This window comes from Balaenoptera musculus, chromosome 20 (assembly GCF_009873245.2).
Source record: "Balaenoptera musculus isolate JJ_BM4_2016_0621 chromosome 20, mBalMus1.pri.v3, whole genome shotgun sequence".
Classification (NCBI taxonomy): domain Eukaryota; kingdom Metazoa; phylum Chordata; class Mammalia; order Artiodactyla; family Balaenopteridae; genus Balaenoptera; species Balaenoptera musculus.
Genome location: NC_045804.1, coordinates 6,509,318 through 6,530,031, shown reverse-complemented (window position 1 = coordinate 6,530,031; position 20,714 = coordinate 6,509,318). Strand labels below are relative to the sequence as shown.

The 20,714-nt window shown below is 57.6% G+C and overlaps 2 protein-coding genes across 2 annotated transcripts; one reads left to right on the top strand and one right to left on the bottom strand.

Moving 5' to 3' along the window:
• Positions 1 to 8,854: 8,854 nt before the first annotated feature.
• GPR142 (G protein-coupled receptor 142) lies at positions 8,855 to 11,460 on the bottom strand. The gene is given in 4 exon segments (XM_036835323.1): positions 8,855 to 9,726; positions 10,368 to 10,526; positions 11,381 to 11,417; positions 11,419 to 11,460. Coding segments are annotated over 4 exon segments (1,110 nt in total).
• Positions 11,461 to 16,212: 4,752 nt separating this feature from the next.
• BTBD17 (BTB domain containing 17) lies at positions 16,213 to 20,662 on the top strand. Its single transcript, XM_036835322.1, has 3 exons — positions 16,213 to 16,307; positions 17,919 to 18,195; positions 19,490 to 20,662. Exons 1-3 carry the CDS (start codon positions 16,223 to 16,225, stop codon positions 20,562 to 20,564), a joined length of 1,437 nt encoding a protein of 478 aa, XP_036691217.1. The 5' UTR covers positions 16,213 to 16,222; the 3' UTR covers positions 20,565 to 20,662.
• Positions 20,663 to 20,714: the final 52 nt, after the last annotated feature.

Here is a 20,714-nt window from a genome sequence, read left to right as displayed (position 1 = left end):
GACATCAAGAACCTGAGCTTCATTAAATCCTGAGACCAGGTGTGCGATCTCAGTTAAAAGAACATGGGTTCAAGTCCTAATCTGAGTTACACGGTTTCACCTCCTGCAGGTTATTGTGAGTAGTCTATGAGATGGTGCAAATAAAATGTTCAGTCTAGTGCCTGGTCCATGGAAAATGCTCAGAAGATGCTGCCTATTCTGTGAGATGCCTCCCATCCAGCAGCCTCTTCTACTCTGAACCAAGGTTCATGGAGGACTCAGGAGTTTGCCAATGGACTGGACCATTGGTCTCATCTGGTCCAACCTCCACACTTTACAGACAAAGTAACTGAGACCCCCGGGGTTGGAAATGACTTTCCCAAAGTCACACAGTGAGTTGGTGTCAGAGAAGGGCCTGGAACCCAGGTGCCCCGGTGCCAGCCCAGTGGCTTCCTCACCGTGTCCCACCGCAACACTTGTGTGCTCTTTGCATCAAACAGCAGACCAGCTCCCTTGCATCCATCTCTACTTTTACAGTCTCCCCCCAGACAGAATTATCAGGTCAAACTGCGTCCTCATAGTTTGTAGAGAGGGCACTCTGGGGAAGGGGTTTGGGTTAGTTACCACCACGAGGGTTCATGACACAGAAAGTTCTAGAAGGGTGGTGACCCCTGGTCAGGGGAATCCAAACAGACTAAGACCTGTAACCACTGGCATGTCTTGATGGCAGGCGACCCCTGGATCTTTTCTGGAAGGGCCCATTTCTCTGCTGGCTGAGGGGGCCCCACCCGGAGATGCACGTACCCCAGGCCTCAGTGGGTGTCAGTGGGTCAGGGAACTGAGTTCTAGGACAAGTGGGAGGCTCTCTGGGATCTGGCTGGACTGCTCCATTGACCCGGGGAAGAAAGGAGGGCCCCTGGTGACAAGCCCTGGGGGTGAGAGGTAAAGATCTGCAGAATTCTCCCTGGGTCTCTGGGAAGGGTGCAGACAGTCCAATTAAAAAACAAACAAACATGCAAACAAAGCGTAGTCCCCAAGAACAGAGCGTCCCAGAGGTTCTTGGAGGGACTGGATTACTTGCTTCACAGTCTCCACCTTCTCAAGTCAAAACACTCTGCAATCAGCCCACCCCCACTTATTTCTCAACATCACGCGCTCCAGGGCAGGGCCTTGGAAGTGCTCTCCGTGGAGAACTTAGAAAAACTCTTCTGCTCTAGCCCCACCCCATGCAATGGCTGGTGGCAACGTCCGCTATCCCAAAGGGGACAGGGAGCTCCCGGCACAGTGCACCCCAGCCATCTCACCTCTCGCCACATCCAGCCAGCCGGGTGGGTGCCTGGACCAGAAGGGGCACCCTGCCAGAGACCCTCAGTTCCCACGGCCCCCTGGCCGGGGCCAGCACTGGGGCTCAGTAGGCGGAAGGAACTCTCCCAGCGAGCCCTGCCCCAGGGCCCCTCCACAGTGAGCGCTCTGATCCCAGCCCTCTTTTCCACAATCCCCCCCGTGTCCCTGGGAGACCTGGTCACTCAGTCCTTCTCCCTGGAAAAAGAGCAATGTCCTGCCCTCTCCTACTGGGGCCTCGAAATCCTCTCTGAGACCACAGCCTTCCGTTTAAAGCCAACTCACACATCCCTGCCCCCTTCCCCTCCATCGCCCCTCCCCCCCCAGGAGTGGTGTGGCAGATCAGGGGCTACAGTGCCAGGGCATCTGGGCATTCCTCTCCCTGGGCCTTGCCCTGTCTGCTAAATATACATCCAGGAGGAGCCTGGGAAGGAAATGCCACAGACCTCGTTGACTCTTTCACCTCCAGCAGCTGTGGAGGGGGCGGGGGACTGGCAATCCGGTGGGAGGGGCGCCCAAGGCCAGACTGGGGCGGGGGGGGAGGACGCAGCCCCTCACACCTGGCCATGGGGATGGGGACCTGGGCTCAGAGGTCAGGGGTGACCTGTGGGAAGGAGACCAACTGTGTCCTCAACACCCCCTCCCCACTCCTGCCCAGAGGAGGAAATGGAGGTAAAGGAGGGCAGGTGGGGGGGACTCTGGGCAGCCCTGAGGCTGAGTCAGGCCCTCGGCCACTTTCTCCAGGAGGACCTGGAGGATGGCCTGAGCTTTCCTTTCAAGGAGAAGGTGAGGGAGTGCCAGGCGGGCAGGCCCCCTTCTCCCCAGGGTGGGTCCCCTTTCCAGGCTCCTTGAGTAGAGGTGTGAAGGCCTGGGAGCTGGCCTCAGACGGGAGTATGCTCTGGATTCGCCCCCCCCCCACCTTCCCTTCTTCCCTTCCGCTCAACGTGGCGCCCCTCAGCCCAGGCCTGGCTTCCTGCCCCCAAAGGTGCTCCCAGAGCCTCCCCAGGTCCTCCTGGCTAGAGGACCGGGAGTGTCGTTGGAGCCCCACCCTGGTTCCCTCCGCCCTGGGTCCCAGCTCTGCTCATGACTCACAGTGGGGTTTGGCAGGCTCCCTCCCTCCTCACCTTCCCAGCCCCTTTCCCTCCATCCTTGTCGTGTTCGGCTGGTGGCAAGACTCAAACTCCCTTAGGGGACAGGATGCCCAAGTGGTCGCCACGGGCAGGAATCGCTGGTGGAACTTGGGACCCCGGAGGACTGACTGGAGCCCTGGGGCTCTGGACCCAGGCGGGCTGAGCTCCGCGCACTGGAGAAGGCAGGCAGCTGAGTCTGAGACCGGGGGGGAGGGGCTGGCCGGACCCTGCCCCTGGAGAGGGGAGGGACGAGGGTGATGAAAGAGCCCTTCATAGAGTGCCTCGCGCAGGAAGCCTTTCCAACCACCAGAAGGATCTGAGAAAACTGCAGTGACCTGCCGCCCGCCTCCACCCCCAGCCCCAGGGGGAGGAAGCACGTGGCTTCGTGGCTTCAGGGTGGAGGGGTGCGACCAGGGGAACAGCGGAGTCCTCCCACCCAACTGCGCCCCGCTGGCTGTGGCTCGCGGGGCTGACACCGTTTCTTTGCAATAACTCGGATCTGCCTAGAAATCTGGCTTAAAGCCCCGCCCCCAGGCTCCCAGGCCAGTCTGTCCGTCCCTCCAGTCCTGCAGCGCCCTCTGCTGTCTGAGCCCATAGCGACAGGCCAAAGGGGGAAGTTGGGCCGTAAGACCCTCTAAGGAGCCCAAGCTTCCCCACTGACAAAGGAGCCAGGGCTTTGGGGCTGGGGGAGTCAAGATTCCCAAGACACCCCCATGTCAAAGACTGCCCCATTGTCCCTGCCGGCATATCTATAACCTGGCCGACCAAGACGCTCAACGTTTAATTCAGTGGAAAAGTATAGTTTTGCTCTCTGGAGCGGGGGGACCCCCTCCCCTGGGCCAGGTTGCTGAAAACAGCAGATGTTCCAGAAGCCTGGCGATTGGTCCCCTCCCACCTTTCCCCATCCCAGGAGGACGTGGTCAGCTGTGGGGCGCTTTACCCAACTAGCCCGAAGCGGGCTGGACGGGAATGTAAATGGGGCGGGGTGGGGGTGGCGCTGGGGGAGTGAGATTGCTCCCCAGAAGCCCCTGGGAGCACTGGTATCACGTGAGGAAGCAGAGGAAGGAAGCACAGATAACAGGGAATCTTTGGCGATGCCCGCAGGTCGTGCAAACTTGAAGCCGGACGCAGAATGGAAAAAACGCTATTGGAGGTGAGAGCACTAAAGGGAACCCAGGAAATGTGGCAAACGACGCATTTATTCTCCTGCCTGATGACAAATAAGAGCGGTGGAAGGAAAAGGGGGCCAGCAACCCAATCACGATGAAGAAAATGAAGAAAATTCTTTTAAACGAAAAGATACTCTCAGTGTGGAATTTAAAAGCTCTGTAGCAGACTCCGGGAAAGCTTCTTCTTTTTTTTTTTTTTTTTTTTAGAACATAACTTTTTTTTTTTTTTTTTTTTTTTTTTTAATTTTATAGCTACTTTATTTATTTATTTATTTATTTTTGGCTGTGTTGGGTCTTCGGTTCGTGCGAGGGCTTTCTCTAGTTGCGGCAAGTGGGGGCCACTCTTCATCGCGGTGCGGGGACCGCTCTTCATCGCGGTGCGCGGGCCTTCCACTATCGCGGCCCCTCCCGTTGCGGGGCACAGGCTCCAGACGCGCAGGCTCAGCAGTTGTGGCTCACGGGCCCAGCCACTCCGAGGCATGTGGGATCTTCCCAGACCAGGGCTCGAACCCGTGTCCCCTGCATCGGCAGGCAGACTCTCAACCACTGCGCCACCAGGGAAGCCCCGGGAAAGCTTCTTGAAGGAAGACATTTGTCCTCAGATACATCTTCACTACGGTTTAATCAAGATCTTCCAAGAATCCAGGGAGAAAGGAGCGGTCGTGTTGAAAGATACAAGACTGAGGCTGAATCCTGCTACACCAACCAGAAGGAAAAGTGGAGGGACATTTCCTATAAAGCTAAGAGAAAAATTCCTTTCGTCAAGAGCTGGGTATGCAACCAAACCAACATTTTTCTTTAAATTAACCATAGTGGGGAGTTCCCTGGTGGCCTAGCGGTTAGGATTCAGCGGTCTCACTGTGGAGGCCCAGGTTCAATCCCTGGTCCGGGAACTGAGACCCCACAAGCTGTGTGACAGGGACCAAAAAAAAAAAAAAAAAAAAAAAAAACAGAAGAAGAAGAAAAGAAAAGAGAAGAAAAATAACCTTAGTGTATGGGCTGGATTGTGTCTCCCTAAATTCACAGATTGAAGCCCTAACCCCCCTGTACCACAGAATGTGAATTTAAAGAGATGATTAAGTTAAAATGAGGCTATTAGGGTGGCCACTCATCCAATATGACTGGTGTCCTTAAAAGAAGAGGAGTGACACCAGGCATGTGCCTGCAAAGAGGAAAGGGCTTTTTAAGACACAGATAGGAGACAGCTATCTGCCAGCCAAGGGAAAAGGTTTCAGAAGACACCAAACCTGCCGACACCTTGATCTTGGACTTCCAGCGTCCAGAACCTTAAGAAAATGAATTTCTGTTGTTGAAGCCACTCAGTCTATGGCTTTTTTTTTTGTTATGGCAGCCCTAGAAAGCAAATACACATGGATGTAGAGACCAGAAAACAGCAAAAATCATATATAGACTTGGAAAGATGTGAAAGACACTAGAAAAATAATTGCCTTTAAATAGTAACAAAGGGTTAAAAATAGAACATAAGATCAACTGACAAATTGTGTGTGGGGCGGGGCTTGGGGGGGGACCTGTAAGGAAAAAACTTAGAATTCCAAAAAGGATTTCCGTTAGCCAAGCTATTTCAGCAGATGGGATGGAGGCGAGAAGGGTAACCCACACCCCCGCTGTCTTGTTCTCCAGAAGTCACTGAGAGTTTAACAATAGAAATGCATAAAGGAAACATGAGCAGTCTTTTTTTTTTTTAAAGATTTATTGATTGATTGATTGACTAATTGATTGCTATGTTGGGTCTTCGTTTCTGTGCTAGGGCTTTCTCTAGTTGCGGCAAGCGGGGGCCACTCTTCATCGCGGTGCGCGGGCCTCTCACTATCGTGGCCTCTCTTGTTGCGGAGCACAGGCTCCAGACGTGCAGGCTCAGTAGTTGTGGCTCACGGGCCCAGTTGCTCCGCGGCATGTGGGATCTTCCCAGACCAGGGCTCGAAGCCGTGTCCCCTGCATTAGCAGGCAGATTCTCAACCACTGCGCCACCAGGGAAGCCCATGAGCAGTCTTAAGAATACTTTTCATTCCCATTTCAGTGACATGCTTATCACAGTGATGATCTCATCCTTTTATTAAAAGTTACGAAAATATTAAAAAGGAACTGCTACCTAATGCATCTCATTAGAGAAATATGATATTGGTTCCTGAATCTGTTAAGTCCAGAACCAAAAAGTTATAAGTGAAGCAAACAGCCCTGAAGCTGCCCTTCCTCTAACCTTCTGCACCCGAGACCACCTGCAAGGTGACGGGCGGACTGAGAACGAAACAGTAGACATGAATTTGAGTCTCACTGTTGCTCTTGAGCAGCTTAGGGCCACGTGCATATCATTGAACCTCTCTGTGCCTCCGTTTCCTCTGTCTGTAAAATGGTTGCAATACTCAGGATACTGGGTTATTTGAAAACACTGATGTCGCTCCAGCCTGTGGGTACAAGTGAGGTCACATTAATAGGGACACCCACATTCCCGTGGCTCGAATCCCCCACCAGTGCAAAATGCTACCTGCCTCAGTAGAGCCTCCTCACCTGTTTCTGGAGCTACCTGGTTTCCCTGGTGTTTGGGGACAGGTGAGTGAATCTTTCTGTCTCCTTGAAGACAGCCCACCAGCCAGCTGAAAGAGGCTTCCCATCTTCATTTTTTTTTCTTGGCTGTGCTACATAGCATGCGGAATCCTAGTTCCCTGACCAGGGATCGAACCCTTGCCCCCCGCAGTGGCAGCACGCAATCCCAACCACTGGACCACCAGGAAAGTCCCAGGCTTCCAGCCTTGCCCCACCGCAGTTGCCTTCCATGCCAAGGGTCTCCCCTGGCACTGGGCAGCTCTCCTGCAGGGCCCCACAGGTTTCGTATAGAGGGGGAGGCGGGTCTCTCCCTCAAGACATTCCATTTGATTCTGCATCAAAACACCTTTCCTCTGTAGGGTGGATTTGGCCCCTGGGGCTGGGCTGGGGAAGGCATCATCTCATCTTCTTGTGCCCCTTCTTGGGGTACCTGGACTCGCACCCCCTCCCCCTTAAGCAAGGAATGAAGCTCTGGTGCAGCTCTACCCATGGACATGTCTGTTTGCACATAGTGTTACCGAACCAAAGTTGATTCCACTTGCCTGCTCACAGTAAAGCCAATCTACGGACATTGGTTGTGGTGAAGGAAAGTGCAACGTTTATTGCAGGGCACCAAGCAAGGAGTCCAGGCAGCTAGGGCTTAAAAGGCCCGAACTCCTTATTTGGTATGTTAAATTACATGGAAATACATTTGTTGGAAAAAAGGAAAACAGTCAAACAAGACAAAATAATAATAGTTTAGTCGTTAAACAAAGTCAAGGACCTTTAGTTCCTCTTCAAGGGCTATAGATAATATTCTGTGCCAAGTCCTTTGAGCTGTTTTGCAGATACTGAAACCCCTACCAGGTGGAAGAAATTAACTGTATGCTGCCCACAAGCATGTAGACTCCAGACCAATTGGAGACAGAAGGTTGATGATGTTGACTCCTGATTACCTCACTACCCACCAATCAGAAGAGTGTCCACGAGCTGATCACTCACCCTGCAACACTCTCCCTCACCCTGTCTAAAAACCGTTCCCTAAAAGCCATCGGGGACTTGCAGCCTTTTGAGCATTAGCTGCCTGAACTCCTTGCTTGGCGCCCTGCAATCAATGTTGCCCTTTCCTTCACCACAACCGGGTGTCAGTAGATTGGCTTTACTGTGAGCAGGCAAGTGGACCTAAGTTTGGTTCGGTAACAATGGGGGAATCTGCCATGCCCCAGACCCACTCAGGGCCAGCTGAGACCTTGCTGTGGCAAAAGTGATGGGACTTACAGGTCCTCAATCCTCTCTCTGAACTCTTGGGACCAGAGGTGTCTCAGAATTCAGAATTTTTCAGAATAGAGGAAGGTAATGTGTGGTTTAGATAAAGTAACAGATCTCTATTCTGGCAGGGTGTAGGGAGTTGTTGCAAAATCACACCCACTGAGAGTCTGCAGTGGAACCTATGCAGCTGGACGGCACCAAGATATACGTGGTCTTGTATCTATTCTGGTGTGTTTGTGGCAAACTCAGGAAAACTGTCTTGGTTTTCAGAGTTTTTGGAGTTTAGAATTGTGGATAAAGGATTGGGGACCTGCCTTTTCCTCCTTCTGGGTGTGGCTGAAAATCCCTTCCTGGACATTCCTGCTGTGGGGAGAAGTAGAGAGGAAAGGGGGAAAGCCAAGTGCATTTATTTTGCACTGACTGTTTGCCCGGCACACAACTGGCTCTTTCCTTTCTGTGATCCCATTAAGGGGTTGGGTGCTGGTGGGGGCCCGCCTGGACCTCACATTCAGGGGAAAGGTCATCTCAGTCTGATCTGAAAGCAGAAAGCAGACTGCTAATGTGTTTACCCAGTGCCTGGAGCAGGTGGGAGGTTTGTCTGTTAATCTCTCCTAGCTGCCTCTCCCAGCTGGCATGGCTGAAAGGAGAGGCTCGAGGGGCCGAGCAGAGCCCCTCATAGTCTCAGATTGGCTGAGCCATCTCCCTTCCTCCCCTTGGTGGAGAAAGAGGCTTCTTCTCCAAGAGGAGCGAGCTCAGGGGTGTGGCCGGGATCCCCCTTCCCGCTCTCCTGGCCCCTGAGCTAAGAGGGCATTTTCTTTCTTAGTCCTGGTCCTCAGCAACCATGAAAAGTGCAACCCCAGGGCTGTTCTGGGCCCCTGAACCTGTTCTGGTTCCAGGGCAGGGATTTAATCAGTCCAGGATGCTAGAGACCCCAGAGGTTATGTCACCCCAGGGCTGGGGCATTGAATCTGCTTAAGACCACTCCCTTTCAAAAAAAAAAAAAAAAAAAGACCACTCCCTTTCCCAGGCAGCCCCTTTCCCATTGTTCGGCCCCCTGCATTTGGTTCCTGCAGCCCAGGAAAGGCCTGGAATCCTGCGGACATCTCCCTTTCTCCCTGGCATTGCCACTAGAAGCCAGAGAAGTAATCAACTCAGGGAATGAGAGGTAGGCTCCAGGAAGGGGTGGCCTGGAAACAACTCATATTCATCCATCCATCCATCCATCTATTCATTCACTCATTCATTCATTCATTCATTCAACCAACATTAATTTAGCTTCCTGGGAAGGCACCCCTGAAGGAAGGAGCCTCTCCTTCCATCCCCAGATTGCAAAGTAGGGTGTTGATAACATTTTGTGGGAGCAACCACAAGGACCCCAGTAATCTGGCGGTGAGCCACCCCAAGCTCCCTGCACGGGCTCCTCCTCTACAGTTCTGCCCCTCTGGGGAGTCCTGCAGGCTTCAGCACAGGTTCCGCCACCATGCCCACTGGCTGTGACCCCAGGGTGCAGGGTAGGTGAGCGTCATGGATGACCTCTTGGACAGTGCCCCGGAAAGTCTTGCTCACAAAGGAGTAGAGCCCAAAGTTGACTGCTGTGTTGAGCATGGCCGCCATGTTGGCCACATCCAAGGCCAGGTGGACCCTCCAGTCTCTGTAGACGGGGGCCACGTACAGGTGGTAGAGCATGACAAAGATCCGGGGTGCCCAAAGGAGGGCGAAGAGCGTGGTGACACCCAGGAGGATGGCGGTGCTCTTGCTCACCCGGGGCCGAGGCCCACTCTGGCCCCTTCTCTGTAGCTGGCAGACAATGGCCGAGTTGGCGACCAGGAAAACGCCACAAGGGATGAAATAGACGATGAGGCAGTGAGCCCACTTGAGGACCTCGTCCAGTGTGCTGGGGGGGTCCTCGTCCCTCCACACATCCATCCACCAGTAGAAGGGGATGCCAGTCAGCAGGGCAGCACCAAGGACAGCAGCGATGGCCCGTCGGGTCCGGCCTGGGGACGAGGTGGCCCGATGGTGCAGGGGGTGGCACAGGGCGCTGTACCGGTCGACCGTGAGCAGGACTGCGATCCAGACTGAGGCGTGGTTGGCAGCAAACTCCAGGATGTTAGCCGCGCGCACCACAGCCTGGGGCACCTTTCGGGCCAGCACGGCTCCCTGCAGGAGGAAGCCCACGAACACGATGACTACCTGGGTGATGATATCCGAGGCCGTGAGCGCCAGAAGGTAGTAGTAAGAGGGCTTCCTGGTCCTGGCGGCGAGGCGGGCCAGGGCCACTGTGGTCAGGAGGTTGACTGATGGCAACCGAGGTCAGGGAGGGGAGAGGTCAGAGGCGTTAGAAGGGCTCCTCGGATTTGCTTTCTCATCGTCCCTCCCCACCTGCTGGTTCTGGCTTCTCTTTTCCTCTTTCCAGACCCTTCTTAAACCTCACTTTGTCTGGAAGGTGAACCAGATCAGCCCTGCCTCGTCCAGTCATGCACCATAGGCCACTGCCTTACACACCAGCTTCCCTGGCAACGGGCAGGGATGGGCAATTCCCTAATTCCACCCGTCCTTTCCTGCATCCACACCCCACCCGACCCCCAGCTCTGCTCTCTGAACGCAGTGGATGGTACAGGAAGCTTTTGATGGAGCTGGGGGCGGTCCTGCACGAGATTAGTCATCCTAGGAGGTGCCCATTCCTGGGGGTAGACGGGGGCTGTCTGCTGTGGTGAAAACTTGGGTTTAGCTATAGAGCACCCCAGCTCCTGGCCCCTCACTTTTACTCCCCACTATGCTTGGCTTTCCAGTGACCCAGATCACCCCCCAAAGGCAAGGAGAGCCCTGGGGTCTATGATCCTGGGTTTCAGGGGTCAGCCCAGAGGATTGGCACCCATTGAAGGAGAACCCCAATTTCTGGGCAAACCCAGGACCCCAGACCCAGCTCCCCACTCACCAGGCAGCCCCAGGCCCAGCAGGACGCTGTAGTAGATGACAGGGATGACCCCGGCCACACATGGGGACCTCTCTGGGATCTCCGGCCAATCGCCTTCAAACTCCTGGCTCAGCCCACTGCCATTGGGTGTGAACGGCAGAGTCACCTGTAGCTGGCCAGCTAGGAAGCGCAGAGGGTGGGTTGGAGCATTTGGTTCCTTTCCAGCCTGGCCGGGCAGCAGCCCTACCCTGACCCTGACCCTGAGGGCTTTACTCACCCCCACTCTGTGCAGACCCTCTGGTCAGGCCCAGCCAAACGGTAATCCCTCTTGCCAAGCCCACTCCACCCCAGCCCACCCCCGTAGTGGCCCGGCTCCTGCATTGATGGGAAGAAGCGTTCAGTGGCGTTTCTTGCTGACACAGAGATTATTTCTCCATCCTATTGCTCCTGGAGGACCTTCAGCCTGGAAAGCAGGGCCCTAAACAGGCTGCTAGGCACAGTCAGGAGGGGGCTTGGGGGTGGGGCGCTTGTGACATACCGGGGCCCTGGGCCTTGCTCCAGGCAGCCTGAGCTGGAGGGTCTGCACCGGCGCTTGGGCAGCTGTGTTTTTAAAGCATCCCGGGTGATCCTGACCCACAGTAACTCACGGCAGCTGCACTGCTCTACCCGACAGCCACCCCCGTCTTTAAGGAGAGATGTTACTAAGTTCCGCTCCTTTCTACGCTAGAGAGCACCCTCTCTTAGTGCTATTGGAGCTGGAACGGCCCCGGTTTTCAGATGGGGAAACTGAGTCCAGAGGGGGTAAGGTGACCTGCCTGCCATCACACACAGCAGGCAGGTGGCCGGTCCGGGATGAGGAGCAACCTCACGCTCTGGTCCCTGCCCCTCTTAGCCCACACTTTAGGATTTTAGGTTTCACCTTCCAGCTTTTGATGTTTCCATATCCGCTTCAAGCTCGCCACTCCCGGACTCTAGATTCCTTACTGGCCCTGCCACCGTACTCCCCCCACCCACCCTGGCCCCAGGCGCTTTACCTGTCTCTTGTCCTGCAAGTCTCATGCTCTGGGTCACCCTGTGGCTTTTTCTGGTGGTCCCAGCAGCTCCCTCTCATCATCGCCAGCTCTCCGAGCGGTTGTTTGCCCCAGGATTATTCCAGCAGTCCTGAGCCTGCCGTGCAGAGCGGTGGGGTGGAGGGAGGAGGGAGGAGGAGGAAGGGGAGGGCGGGGCAGAGGCTGAGGGGAATCAGTCTGTAAAGTAGTCGCTGCCTGGAGCAAAGCAGGATTGGGGCGGTGCACAGGCAGGGGAGGGGCGAGGCTGGGAGGGAGACCTTGGGGAGGGGGTAGCATCAGGGCTCTGGTTGGGCTGCCTCATGCTCCAGGGCGCTCTGGGAACCGGCCTGGGCTCAGTCTGGCGGTCAAACCCTGGCCGTGAGGCCTTTGGGGAAAGGCAGACAGATTCCAGGAGCTGACTCAGAGGGGGCTGGGGGGAGGGAACCAGTGCTGGGGAGGGAGAGCTGAGGCTGCCCTGGGCAGGACCCAGATCTGGAGAGAAGCCTCACGGGCCAGGTTTGAAAGACTCAGTGCCGCAGTGGCTGCGGGTGGTAGGACGAGAAGGAGACTACCCAGGGGGGCCGCTGGCCTGGAAGGATGGCAGGAAGCCATGCCCAGTGCCGGCCGTGATGGCCAGGCCAGCAGAAGTCTGACCAGGCTGCCAGCAGCGCTGGGAAACCCAGACCCAGCGGCTCCTTGCAAGCTGTTGTTTTCCTGGCCCTGGTGAAATGGACCATCCTTTAAGGAAAATTAGTCACTGGCAAATCAACACCATCCGGCGTGGCTTGCACTCTGGAGAGGCTGGAACCTGCGCCCGGCCAGCTCCCCAACCCCATGCGGGGAAGAGCGACCGGTGCAGCCCACAGTGGGCACCCAGGACAACGTGTGGAGTGACTCGGAGGAGAGCTGAGGCCCAGCCAGCACTCCCTTCCCACGCTTACCCTCTGGGAATGTCCCGGAGCTGGTTTCCCCAAGTTAGATCCCAGTTCTGGGGCTGGAGCTACCTGGACGCCCACCCCCAGCCTCACCTCCACGCGCAGCCCTGGAACTCACAGAGGCCTTGCTGCCCCCTGGTGGCTGGGGCCTGACCCTGCAGTCCTCCGAGAGTCCTCTGGCTTTGGCCAGGTCCCCTGGGTGGCACAGTGGGACCAGAGTAGGCACTACCCACTCAGGTCCCCAGGCAGAGTGTCCAGGACTCCAGCCCCAGAGGGTGCAAGTAGCACAGATAATTCCTCAGGCCACCACCTCCCTGCGCCAGGAGGCTGTGGATGAGCAGGGGGCCGTTTACAGCCGGGTGTGAGGGTCTCTGCTGAGATTTCCTGAGGACCTACCCTGTCCTACACGTGTCACCCTCCCGGCAGCCCCTCAAGCTAACTCAGGTTACCTCCGTTTCACACAAGAGGGGACCGAGGCTCAGAGAAGTCCAGCAACTATGCTAAGGCCACAGAGCTAGTAAGTGGAGGTTGGAAATTGAACGTGGGTTTGTCCCTCCCCCAGAGCTGTTCGCTGGTCACTCCCTCCCACCACCTTCTCCGGAAGAGCAGGGGCTCAGGCAGCACGAGGCCACTGTGAGCTCGGGCTTTATGGGGAGGGGAAGTGGGCCAGGCAGACAGCACTCGGATGCGGAAGGCCCTCCAGTTGGGGGACAGCAGGATGGAGGCAGGAAGGCAGGTGTGCCACCGCGGGACAGCCGGGCTTCAGGGGAAGCTTTCAATATCATGTCAGTTACTTCAGGGAGCAATTCCTTCCTGTTTAGCAACGCTCTGCCCCCCTGAATCCATGTGGCCTGGAACCTAAGCTCAGGATTCCCTCTTCCCCAATCTAAGCGTTTTGGGGGCACCCTAGCTCAGGAAGGGAGACGCCACAGGTGCAAGGGAGGCTGCAGCTGGGGTGGGGCTGGGCCTGGGAGCCCACCCCTCCGCCGTCCCGTGTCTGATCACTCACGCCACAGATCCAGAAACTCTACATCCTGCCCCAAGCTTGCTTTTCCAGCACTAGAGATTCCTTGCCCCACGGGGATTGTCTATGGCTACTGAAACATTGGGTTGGCCAAAAAGTTCGTTCAGGTTTTTCCGTAAGATGTTACCCAAAGGGCCGAAGGAACTTCTTGGCCAACACAGTAGCTTCCCAGAAAAGACAGTATCGGGCTGTGGAAAGAAAAGTTAAGCAGCAAAGCAGCACTGGAATCCTGGCTCTGCCCATTCTGAGCCGTGAAACCTCAGACAAGTCACCTGAGTTATACCTACCCTTGCCTCGGGTGGGAAGTAACACTTCTCTCTGTTCTAGCTCAGACTTGCTCTCAAGGAATTATGGAGCTTCCAGATCGACAGGGCAAAATAAAACAGATTGTCTCAGATCTTCCATCTCCAAGACTGGGCAGGGCGAACGCCCTCCTTCTTCTCTCCAGCTCCAAGACTCTCACACACACCACACACACAAACACATGCATGCAGGAAATTCCCTGGCGGTCCAGTGGTTAGGACTCCGTGCTTCCACTGTAGGGGGCACGGGTTCGATCCCTGGTCAGGGAACTAAGATCCTGCATGCTGTGCAGTGTGGCCAAAACAAAACAAAACACATGCATGCACACCTACACACCACACATACATACACATGTGTGCACACATACATAGCACACACACACACACACACACGTGCATGCACACACTCCAAAAAACCTCAGACTAAGAAAATGAGAACAGAGAATGCGTATTCCTGGAAAGCCAGTTTCTAAATCAGTAGAGGGGTTTCAGGGATAACAGAAGTTAGAGCTAGTAAGAGGTGGAGCCTCTCAGAGATGGGGAGTCAGAGGTGACCCTCCTGAGTCTTCTTGGCAACCTGGGGCCTCCCCGATCCCTGCACACTTGAAATGCCAGCCATGTAATTCTAGCAGGTAGACCTTAGCTTGGGGTGTACATGACGATCGCCGAGACGCTGAGAAGACACAGGTGCCCTGGCTCCTAGGTGGAGTGTGGGAGATTCCAGCGCAGGCAGCCACACCTCTAGGGGCTGACGCAGAGCCTCAGGAGGCTGGAGTTAAGAAGTTAAGACCATTTTCTGAGTAGTGGGTTCTCTTAGCGTCATCTTTTTAGCATCAACATTCCTGTCGGAAAGCATTGCACGTGGAAGCCGGGATGCCCTCAGAGGCCCCGACCCCCGTCACACTGAGGCTCTGTTTTGCTGAGCGGGGCCAGGGAGGTGGTGCAGCCCACGGGAAGGGCAGGCGGGCAGCCAGTGGGCAAGGGATGGTGGATCTGGACAAGGGGAACCAGGCGTGAAGGTCAGGACAGCCGGGAGGGGTTTCCGCTGGGCTGGACAGCTACAGCTCTGCCAACCCGGACAAGGCAGGTGCCAGACCCAATTCCTGCTCTCTCTGTGGCTCCAGAGAGGGGGGTGGAGCTGTTGGGTCTCTCCGTGCCAGCCCGGGGCAGAAATCAATGCATGGAGCTGGTCCCTGGCATCCAGAGAGCGAGGGAGGGCGGGCTCCCACCCACTCCCAGTTAAAGACCCAGCCTCGGGAGAAACTCTGAGCTGGATCTCTCAGGAGCACACCCCACCTCCACCATTTCAATTCATCAACTTGGAAGGACTCCTTCCCGTGAAGATCGGGGCCAGGCCCTACTTGCTTCTGGAAAAGGTGAGGCCTCCCCAGCACCTGCCCACCCATAACACACACCCCTGGGGCTCTAGACGCCACCCTCCTCTCTCTGTTCCTTTGTCCTTAGAAGAGCTCTCCTCTGTTCTAACCCAGCTGAAACGGCCACCTAGCTCTCTGCCTGTTTCTCCAACTGTCAGGGTGGGGTACTGTGTCTGCTGTGTGTCTCCTTGGAACTCTGAGATGGGAAAAATTACACTAGGACGTTGGACAGAAGCTGGTAAAAGAAGCCTTCCAACAAGGTGAACCAAGAGACCTGAGACCTCTTGGGAAGGTGAATTAAAGGAAGGAAGTGACCAGGCATCTCCAGTCCCCATGTCTGGATTTGGGCTGCTTGGGCAGGGGGGTTGGATGCCTGCCGAGGACCAGCTTCCAGCGAGGCGGCCAGCTCTGTTCTGGGCAGGGGTGCTCCGTGCAGGGGTGCACAGGGTCGGGTGCAGCTCCTCTACGCCCAGCCCTGCCATCTTGGCTCACCTTGACCCTGGGTGAGGGGAGTGATGGTCACAGCCCCCATCTCCCTAAAGGCCCATCACCCTCCCAGGAACATTCTTCAACGAAGAACATGAAAATGATATCAGTTACGCCGTGGGCCCCTATTTGAGACCCTTGCCCTCCTTTCTGGAGAGCTAGCCCACCCCAAAATGGGAGAGGGGGAGGGGTGGGAGCCTGAGCTGCCGCCGTGTTCCTCTTCCAGGCCCTTCCTTTGCAGCCGGCTCACCATGGCTCCCCAGCCCTGACGCTGGCAAGCTCGTGCTCTGTGCCAGAGTGGAGGCTGCGCCTGGGACCCGGCGACCCTCTGGGCTGGTGGCGGCCACTGGTTTTGGGGTCCTCTGCCTGCCCTTTGGAGAGCCTTAAACTTCCCAGGAGAGGAATGACTGCTGTGCCAGGTGGTAGGAGCGATGGGGGAGGGTGCCGGATCTGTCCCCCTCAGGGGCCCATGGGCAGCACAATAGCCCCTGGGGCTGCTGCTCTCTGGCTTAACTCGTTGCCTGGGCAACAGCTGGGGCCCGTTTCCACCAATCCACGGCAGAGGCTGGGTGGTGGGAGGGAAGCCAGCCGGGGAAGGGAGGGCACCAGCCCCTTGGGCGGGACCCTATATAAGGAGGAGGAATGTGAGTGGAGAGGTCTGGGCTTCGCTCTTCCTCCAGTTGGCTTGGGGGCCGGGCACAAAGATGCTTAGGCTGGGCTACACCAAACCTGGGTCCTGGGCCAGCTTCTGGGCCATCCTGACCTTAGTGGGCCTGGTCACTCGTGCAGGTGAGTGGGCAGGGGGCAGGGAGAAGGGGCAGGACCTTCCGGCTTTAGCCACACACGGCCAGGAGGGGGCGGTGTCCAGCCAGCCAGGACGGGCGCAGAGTGGATTTGATCACACAGCTCCGTGGAGGCGGGCAGCCTGCCTCCGAGGGGCCGAGGGCTGGGCAGGCAGGCAGGGGTCTCAACGACAAGAAGACCCTTCCACTGTCCATTGTCCCAGGCAGCTGGGCCCAGGTAGAGGCGAGTGGGGTGCCATCAGCATTCAGGGCCTTCAGTGTGACAGCTTGGAGAGGCGGGGCTGGGAAATAACCTCGGGCGCCTCTCTCACCCTTTCTTCCTCCCTCTGTCTCCCTCTTGCTTACACAAAGGTGCTCTGCTCTCCTGTGAGTCTCCTCTCCAAGAGCGCACGTGGGCTTCGGGACTGTGAGAGTGTGTGTGTGTGTGTGTGTGTGTGTGTGTGTGTGTGTGTGCGTGTGCGTGTGCGTGTGTGTGCGCTCTGGGGGGTGGGTACACCCATCTGCTGCTGTCAGCTCCTCACACTGTGCTCCGCTTGGAGAAGCTGCCGGCAGTGTTCTCTGTCACTGAGTTTTCTGTCACCGAGGGCATGTCCCCAGCTGACCCTCACGGTATCCCTGGAAACATGAGAGAAGGGCCCAGCGCGCCCAGTCTGGAAGGGGGGAACACCAGCCTCAAGGCACAGGTACCCCGAGAGTCCTGTCCAGGGCAAACTGGCCCTCTGTGCTTTCTCTGGTCTCCCGCAGGCCAGTGTAGACGGGACCCAGGAGGGCTGCTGGGCCTGGAGACAGCTTCCCCTCCAGGCTGCAGCCTCCTCTCCCACTCAGGCCCTCCCCGCCCACCCAGGGCTAGGGCAGGACCTCGCTCCCCTCCCAGCCTGCCGAGCCCATCCTCTTCCAGGGCCTCTGGCTGGGTCCTTCTCATCACTTCCTCAGAGGGCCTGTCTCTGATTCCTGCACCTAAAGGAGCTGCCACCCCACTACTATCACCTCCCTTATTTATCACGATCTAAAACTAGAGTGCTTATTTGTGTACTTATCGCCTGTCTAAGGAGCTAACTTGTGCTTTTATGAGTGTAAGGACCCGGCTTGTTTGTTCACTGTGCTATTCTGAGCTCCCAGGAGCGTGTCTGGCTTGTAGTAAGTGCTCAGTGTGTTAGTGACTGCACTCCTTTGGACAACTCTTCCAAGGGGTGAGGCGCACAGTTCTTCAGGAGGTGAGAAGGGTGGGAACGAAGAGGTTCCTCGACCCTCCCCTAGGGGTCTGGCATCATGGAGACCAGCTCTGGACATTCTGTCCCATGCTGGGTCACGAGCTCTCCCCGCCAGGAATCTGCCCACCTTCCAACAGCATCCATCCTCTCAGGGTCTGCTCAGGGTCAGGCTCACAAGCTTCCCCACCCAGGATGTGCTTGTGTGCACACACATGCATCCACGCACTTCACGGGCACAGACAGGTGAGCACACAGCCGCCCCAGGCTCATCTACTCTCTGCCCACATCCAACCACATGCATCTCTAGCTGGTCCCTCCGCAACCCCAGCATGCTGCCCGGGGCCCGGGTGCCTCCTCAGGCTGTGCCGTGTTCCTTCCTGCTGCAGCCCAGAAAACCGATGTCGGCGGGGAGTCAACGGGCACCTCCATCAACCACTCCCAGACGCTGCTCCAACGCCTGCAGGAGCTGCTGCGGCAGGGCAATGCCAGCGACGTGGTGCTGCGGGTCCAGGCTGCGGGCACCGACGAGGTCCGGGTCTTCCACGCCCACCGCCTGCTGCTGGGACTGCACAGCGAGCTGTTCCGGGAGCTGCTGAGTAACCAGAGCGAGGTGGTGCTGCAGGAGCCCCGGGACGGTGCTGCGGTCTTTGACAAGTTCATCAGGTGGGGAAGGATCAGGGGGAAGACTTCAGGACTTCCCAGGTCCCTGGCTTCTCCACTCACAGGGCGATGGAAGCCCTGGCTCCTAGCAGACATCATGCCCATTCCCTGGATGTCACTAGCATGACCGTGCGACCACCTCCTTCTTCCCTCCTTCCACTGCACTCCTGCAAAATGCAGCGTGACTCCCCCGCCCTTGCCTGGAAGCTCTGTGTGGTTTCATGTCACTTACCAGTTACCCTCAGAGCTGTTTCCAAATCTGGCCTTGAGAGCTTTTAAAAACTGTAGATTCCTGGGCCCCACCCTGGATCCTGGGCTTCCCGTCTAGAGTTGGGCCAAGCAGTCGTTTCTTTCCTTTTTTAAAAAATATTTATTTATTTATTTGGCTGCGCCGGGTCTTAGTTGTGGCATGTGGGATCTTTAGCTGCGGCATGCGGGATCCAGCTCCCTGACCAGGGATCGAACCCACCCCCCGCACTGGGAGCGCAGAGTCTTAGCCACTGGACCACCAGAGAAGTCCCCCAAGCAGTCGTTTCTTATTTTAATGTCTCCGGGTGGCTTTGGTGTCTGGCCACGTTTTGAACCAGAGGGCTAGGGAGCTAAAAAGGTTAGCCATCTCTCTGCCCCATCTCCTGCCTCCTGCTAGTGGGGCACCATTCACACTCTAGTCTGAGAAAGTGACCCCGATTTAACGGCTTAGACAAGATGGCTGCAGAATTCAGGTCATTGCTTCCAACTTCCAGGCAACGGGAAGAGGGATAACACAGAAGGGCCAAAGGGTCTGCCCGCCACCCCAGTCAGTTCTATTTAACCAGCCTTCCCCCGGTCCCACTCTGTGCCTCTGCGGACATCTCATTGGCTAGAATTTAGTCACATGACCGCACTCGCTCTACGGGAGCCTGGGGAACATCTTTTAGTCTCAGAGGCAAACAGCGAAGTTAAATGGCTTGCCCACTCTCATAGCAAGCAACTGGCGGCACATGAGTCCAGAGAGTAAACCCCGCAATGGCAGGAGCTACATCCGTCTTGTTCTAGCACAGAGCTCGGCACCTAGTAGGTGCTCAACACATGCATGCTATTTCCACGTCCCCACGAGAAACGGAAAGAAGAGGCGGTGAGGTCGGATGGGCGTGGGAGGGCCCTTCTGTTAGCGCCCTTGGCCATGATGCTCTCTGACCAAGGCCGGGGCCCTCTGGACCCAGAAAGCGGCTCTGGGTGGGGTCGGGGTGGGGTCGGGGTGGGGTCGGGGTGGGCCCGCCCGCCCTGACCGTGCCCCATCCCTGCGCCTCTCCGGCAGGTACCTCTACTGCGGCGAACTGGTCGTGCTGCTGGCGCAGGCCATCCCCCTGCACAGGCTGGCCGCCAAGTACGGCGTGTCCTCCCTGCAGCGGGGCGTGGCCGAGTACATGCGCGCACACCTGGCGGGCGGCGCGGGCCCGGCGGTGGGCTGGTACCACTACGCCGTGAGCACCGGGGACGAGGCCCTGCGCCAGAGCTGCCTGCAGTTCCTGGCCTGGAACCTGTCGGCCGTGGCGGGGAGCGCCGAGTGGGGCGCCGTGAGCCCCGAGCTGCTGGCGCAGCTGCTGCCGCGCTCGGACCTGGTGCTGCAGGACGAGCTGGAGCTGTTCCACGCGCTGGAGGCGTGGCTGGGCCGCGCGCGGCCGCCCCCGGCCGTGGCCGAGCGGGCGCTGCGCTGCATCCGCTACCCCATGATCCCGCCGGCGCAGCTCTTCCAGCTGCAGGCGCGCTCGGCGGCCCTGGCGCGCCACGGCGCGGCGGTGGCCGACCTCCTGCTGCAGGCCTACCAGTTCCACGCCGCCTCGCCGCTGCACTACGCCAAGTTCTTCGACGTCAACGGCAGCTCCTTCCTGCCCCGCAACTACCTCGCGCCCGCGTGGGGCGCCCCGTGGGTCATCAACAACCCGGCCCGCGACGATCGCAGCACCAGCTTCCAGACGCAGCTGGGTCCCAGCGGCCACGACTCGGGCCGCCGGGTCACGTGGAACGTGCTCTTCTCGCCGCGCTGGCTGCCCGTCAGCCTGCGGCCCGTCTACGCGGATGCCGCGGGCACCGCGCTGCCCCTCGCGCGCCCCGAGGACGGCCGGCCGCGGCTCGTGGTCACGCCGGCCAGCAGCGGCGGCGACGCGGCGGGCGTGAGCTTCCAGAAGACCGTGCTGGTGGGGACGCGCCAGCACGGCCGCCTGCTGGTCCGCCACGCCTACAGCTTTCACCAGAGCAGCGAGGAGGCCGGCGACTTCCTGGCGCACGCCGACCTGCAGCGGCGCAACTCCGAGTACCTGGTGGAGAACGCCCTGCACCTGCACCTCATCGTGAAGCCCGTCTACCACCCCCTCATCCGGACCCCGAAGTAGCCAAGCGGGGCCCGGGGCGGGAAGCTCGGCGTCCCTGAGGCCTCTGGATCGGGAAATACAGGCCCGGCAGAGATGGGCCAGAGGGACTAGGAGTGGCATGGCCAGCGGAGGTGCCTACCGTGGCCCCCTGGGTGGCCAGGCGCTGGCGGC